This window comes from Cyprinodon tularosa, unplaced genomic scaffold (genome assembly GCF_016077235.1).
Source record: "Cyprinodon tularosa strain WSP-4 unplaced genomic scaffold, ASM1607723v1 ctg461, whole genome shotgun sequence".
Classification (NCBI taxonomy): Eukaryota; Metazoa; Chordata; class Actinopteri; order Cyprinodontiformes; family Cyprinodontidae; genus Cyprinodon; species Cyprinodon tularosa.
Genome location: NW_024039187.1, coordinates 466501 through 472500, shown reverse-complemented (window position 1 = coordinate 472500; position 6000 = coordinate 466501). Strand labels below are relative to the sequence as shown.

Sequence of the window (6000 nt, the reverse complement as noted above, 5' to 3'; positions counted from 1 at the left end):
CATTAAAATTGATAGTTTAAAGCATTATGCTGATATACAGCGTAGAAAACAATAGCTGCAATTACTTCTAGAACAGGAAACTGACCTTCCAACAGAGCATATTTCATGCTCTGGACAAACTTTAGGTGTTTTTCAGGATGCATCAACATACCTGACATAACAACCACCATAAAATGGAAATAGAAATTCTTAATTTATTGACAGAAGCAAAGCTGCTTAGTGATGTGACGTTAAAAGATCCCTGATCAGCGAGAGTGAGCAGAAGGATGGTCAGACCCTGTAATTCAGTGATAGTGTGGAGTCAGAGTAAAATAAATATGCACGCCCAGGAGAAGGCCAGTGTCTGGAAGTTGGAGGGGATTTTGCTGAGAGCTGCAGGGAAGTGGGCTGCCATTCAGCTGGCGTTTGACTGGGAAGGGTCATGTTAATGGGTTCTACTGTACGCTCTGTGCCAGAACTTCTTTCCATCAGCTCTGTGGGAGACAAATGAAAACTGCCCACATTTCTAAGTGTGTCTAGAAGTTGAGCATATTTCCGCATCCAAAGACAAAGCTGCGTCCCTGCTAGACTTTCTGCAGCAACATTAGCATCATTATATTCTCAAGACATCCAATATTTCCTCGACTATGGATAGGGTAAGGAGTTGGTACTTCCTCCTCTAATACTTGTGCAGGGCCTGCCTCCTTTTTCTAATATTGGGTCTCTATAAAGGGAGGTGGTGTTGTGTGGAGATAGATCAGCATACGCAGTCAGAGCAGCATACCCATAGTCAATACCCATTTAACCCTTCAGTTTATCCCTTTAGTTCTGTACAAAAAATAGACTTTAAACTACCTCAACTGGCGTGTATCCCTTTAGTCATGTACAAAAAAAAACTATTTATTTACTTACTTTTTGGTGTTTTTTTTAAGTGTATGGTGATCTGACCTTAATTTGTTGTTTTTTTTGTACATGACTAAAGGGATACACGCCAGTTGAGGTAGTTTAAAGTCTATTTTTTGTACAGAACTAAAGGTGTAACTAAAGCGGGGCGAGCGAGAGCTAACCACGGATTCCTGCAGCCCTGAAATGGAAACTATATTTTTGATAATTGTGGCACTAGGTGTCGTTATTTGTAAAGAAAGTGACTTGAAAAGTATTTGTAGTTTTAGATGCAGTTATGTTAATTATCTCACTTTTTTTGGCAACTCTACTCTAAACCCCTACTGGTCCACGTTTAACACTATATTTCAGCAAACAAACAAAAGAGGGTCACTAAATGACTTGCAGAGACTCACGTTGTGGCTCATGGGGATGACTACAGTCGACAGGGAGATGTGCTTGAATGACTGAAGATGTGCCCAGATTTCTTTAAACTGGTGAATCCAGAAGGAATGCTGCTGCTGGGTGGACTCATGCACAGAGTTTTCTGTCAGGGCCGTTTTTCTTTACCCGATGCAGTGATTGAAGATGTGTGTCTGTTTGTCCAGGTGTCAAACGGCTGCGTGAGTAAGATCTTGGGTCGGTATTATGAGACCGGCTCGATCCGTCCGCGGGCCATAGGAGGGAGCAAACCCAGGGTGGCGACTCCAGAAGTGGTGGGGAAGATTGCTCAGTACAAGAGAGAGTGTCCATCCATTTTTGCTTGGGAGATTAGAGACCGACTGCTGGCAGAGGGAGTCTGCACCAACGACAATATCCCCAGTGTAAGAGACCCTGTTTTCAGCCTAGTAATGCCAGCATGAGCTTTGTCTGCTGAACACTGGTACAACTCAAAAGCATGATTCTTTACTGAACCAGAGCAGGAAGATTTGATAATAGTATGCTGCCATGCTGTCACCATTTAACCCTTTATAGGTCACTCAGTGAAATATTGTGAAAATCCACATTTCCAGCCAATAGTGTTATTGGAATCCAGGACAAGACCTTACTACCATTGTAACATTAAAAAAAAGATATGGATATTTTAATGGCAAAAATGAATGTCCCTATAACAAAAAGAAACGCCAACTTGCCCAAATATATTAAGAAAAATTACAAAAGTGCTTTTATAGTAAATTCATGAAAAACACTCTCAGAGTGAAAGAAACAAAATTTTTGTTACAAAATAACCATTAGAGGCATTCCAAAAATCAATCCACTGGACTTTGTTTCCAAGTTTGAAGATGTTTCTCTTCCATCCAGGAAACTTTTTCAATTCAAAATGTCAAAAATAACATTGAGCTCCAGGTTTTATCCAGCAGCCCAACAAAGCCTTGTTTTTGCTTAGAAAACATGCAAATAGAAACTGACAAATGGATCCACCCCTTTGGAATGGGGGTCGTTTGGCTTCTTTATTAGCCTGCAATGCCCAAAACCTGTCTATGTCTTTGAAAGGGGGGTCGTTAAAGGGAATTGTTGGCCTGGCTGAAGAGGAGAGGTCTGTCGCCCTGTAATGGAGCCAGAAGGAATTCAGCTGCTGGGGGTATACACAGAGGCGCACCTTGTCAACAGGCAAACCAAGCAACTGCTTGGAGCCCCGAGCCGCTGGGGGGCCCCCGAGAGCCAGCTACTGTACACCCTGTAGATAAACAGCAACAGGCGAGCATGAAGTGGCAACGCTATAGTAACTGAGGAGATGCACAACTGCATATAAAAATTCAGATTGGATGGAATGTTGATTGACATTGGCTTTGCCCAGTCAAAATCCAGCCCAGCCCAGGTGGATGACTTCCCTTAATGAAAATGAACGTTGCCTAGCGAATGGGTGACGTTGTAGGCCTATCGTTCAGTAAATTGGAAAGCAATTATGTAACTAAGCTGAAGGAAAATGATTCATTTTCCATGTCTCAAGAGAGACTTTCAGGACTGGCGCTTATTTCCATAGAGTATAGCGTGTGAAGGTCTTTGGATCTGGAGGACTTATGTCTGCATTTGCACAAGCCAAGGCCCGTAAGCAGCAATTCTGGAAGCAGTATAGGACCCTAATAATTTCACTACACTTACTATAGCTACTTTATATTTTGTACAAAGTTTATATTGGGTTTTTAAAGTAATTTACTGTTTTTTTTTTTTATTTTATTATACATTTATTTTAATTTATTAGTTTATTCTTTACTTTTATTCTTTTATATTTTCCAAAATAACAAGGTTGTTCATGTTTAGAACATTTGGGGAAAAAAAGGTTTTATTTAATACATTTTTCATTGGTGTCAGATTATTTATAGCCTAACATAATGGTGATGAACACTGGTCAGTAGGGCCCCCTAGGATTTTTTGCCTGGGGCCCCCACAGACTCTAGAATCGCCTCTGGGTATACAATGGACCCGAGCACCTTGCCTCTTCAGCCAAGCCAACAATTCCCTTTAACGACTCCCCTTTCAGCACAGAACACAGCTCAGATAATTAAATCATTAGATGAACTTTTCATCATTTATAATAAAAGTGTATTTAATGATTATATGATAGACAAACACAAAGTAAAATCTTCAAAGTGAAAAGTTAATGTGTTTTTACCCCCCCTTTATTCTGACTCCCCTAAATAAAATCCAGTGAAAGCAGTTGGCTTTAGATCCCTTCTATTTAGTGAACAGAGCCTCTATCTTCAGAGAACGGCTGTTTAACTCCAGCTGCTTTCTGAAAGCATGAGGCGTTGCTTAAAATGGTTGCAGTTAGTCGCTGAAAATGAGCAATGCAGAGATGCATGATCATCATTTTAGTATCTTCTTACATGTTGACTGTTCAGGCCGGGTTTCACATTCTGGTTTCAAAGGTAAGCTCCTATATAGGGCCCCTCCAACTTTACAATGAATACATTTCATTTATATAGTGCCAATTCACAACACATCTTAAGGCATTTTACAGAGACAAACCAAGCAGATCATACAATCAAACTGAAAACCACTGTAAACCCCTTGGGTAAGTTTATGCCTTTGATAATGTGGGATCAGTGTGGGTCTAATCACTAGATGACCTCAGAGCTCCTCAGTTTGCACCTGAAGCAGCTCTGAGGTGAAACCTCCAACCCCACAGGTTCCTCCTCTTTCTTTCTTCTTCTAAAGAAAAGAACGCAGCATATTAACATCTGTCTCTCCTGTGACTTTGTATTCACCTCCAGGTTTCCTCAATAAATCGAGTACTTAGGAACCTGGCAACAGACAAGAATCAGATGGGAAGCGGGGCGTCTGAAGGAATGTTTGACAAACTAAAGATGCTCAACGTACATGGATCCTGGGGAGGACGCTCAGGGTGGTATGCAGGGACCCCCGTCCTCAACACGGGTGAGACATGTGCTAATCCACTGCCCAGACTCCAAAAGAAACACTCACAACTTCCTGTCAGGAGTACAGATTTAGTCTAGGAATTATCCCAAGTTTAATTTGCTCATATCTGTTTTTTCATTACTAATAAAGTCATAATCAGAGGTGGGTAGAATACCCAGAAGTACTTATGTAAGAGTAGCACTACTTCATCCTATTTTTACTCAAGTAAAAGTAAAATTTAACCTTAAAACAAAATACTCCACTAAGATTAAAAAAGTATTTGATAAAAAGGCTACTGAAGGACTGAGTAACTGATCTGCTTATTACCCATCATCATAACTGTTGATAACATTTAATGTTTTACAAAATTATTTAAAAATGAACAAAATATTCAATTCTATTCAGTTTATTTCTATAGCGCCCATTCATATCATGTCATTTCAAGGCACTTTCCAGTTCACCAGATCATCCAGTCAGATTGATTCAAAGTTTTCTACCTAAGGAAAACCAGCTGATTGCATCGACTCATTGACTCTTCAGCAATCCCTCACACTAAGCATGCTTGTAGTGACAGTGGAGAGGAAAAACTCCCTTTGAACAGGAAGAAACCTCCAGCAGAACCAGGCTCAGTGTGAGCGGCCATCTGCTGAGGCCGACTGGGGTTCAAGGAGACAGAAGCAGACATAGAAAAAGAAGCAGAGATACAAAAGGCAACTGTCAACCAGCTCCACAGGCGGCCCCGTCCAGGAAACACACAGCCAGGCAGACGAGCTCTGAGCCAGCTCCCATGTCAGAGGATGAAGAGAGCACATCCAGTTGGTCACAGTCAGAGAAACAGGACTACACTGAAAAACAGGCCAAGCTCCAACATCTAGAAACAAAGGTGTTGATGGCAGCAGCACAGCTGATATTTCTCTCCAGGATGGAGTCACAGCCAAACAGGAACAGACCAGATGAAGCTACTATGAGAAAAAGCAGAGAGAGCAGAACGTTAGAGATTGAACTTACAGATTCTGCAGAGTGGGAGAATAGAGACAGAATGCAGCAGAATGATGAAAAAGGGGTCCCTATGTCCTCCAGCAGTCTAAGCCTATAGCAGCATAACTATAGAGATAGCTCAGGATAACCTGAGCCACTCTAACTATAAGCTTTATCAAAAAGGAAAGTTTTAAGCCTAGCCTAAAAAGTAGACAGGATGTCTGCCTCACGGACTAAAACTGGTAGTTGGTCTTCCTATGAGCAATGACTTGAAGGCACAAACTAAACTGTTCATCATTTATTCTTTATGGTACGCCAGCATTCATAACATGTAGGCAAATCACTGTCCCCAGACCTCCGCAGTTATATTTTTTATATCTATATGTTTTAAAAACAAAGCAGAGTGTGTATGACGTCATCCGCGCGCCGGCTACCATTGATTCATCCTGTCCGCTGAACTGCTGCTAGTTTTCCTCACATACCTGGAAGATGTCTAGTGCTACTACCACTCGCTCTCCAAATGGAATTGAAGGATTCAGATTAGCTAGCCGAATTAATAGAAGGGGTAGAGCGTAGCCGCCTGTGGCCCGGGCTGCCTGTCACAACTCCAGTCCGGCACGCGGACCATCTAGTAACTGGTAGTAACTGCATCTATAAACAAATCTATCTTTTTATTGATTGATTTTTTTTAATTTTTTTATTTTTTTATTGATTTTATTTGTATGAGGATCAGCACCTCCAAATCCGAGGCCAGAAAGGTGGACCTTGTCTCAAGTGGAGGAGTTCAAGTATCTCGGGATC

General features: G+C 41.3%; 1 protein-coding gene across 2 annotated transcripts in view; it reads left to right on the top strand.

Annotated features, from left to right (window-relative positions):
• Positions 1-6000, top strand: part of LOC119793846 (paired box protein Pax-6-like) — a 48803-nt gene that overhangs the window by 20360 nt on the left and 22443 nt on the right. The window contains exons 4-5 of one of the 2 annotated variants that reach the window (XM_038301117.1): positions 1470-1685; positions 4077-4239. In XM_038301117.1, the coding sequence (XP_038157045.1) occupies positions 1470-1685; positions 4077-4239 (379 nt within the window). The remainder of the gene's footprint in view (positions 1-1469; positions 1686-4076; positions 4240-6000) is intronic. The other variant, XM_038301118.1, reaches the window with a different exon arrangement.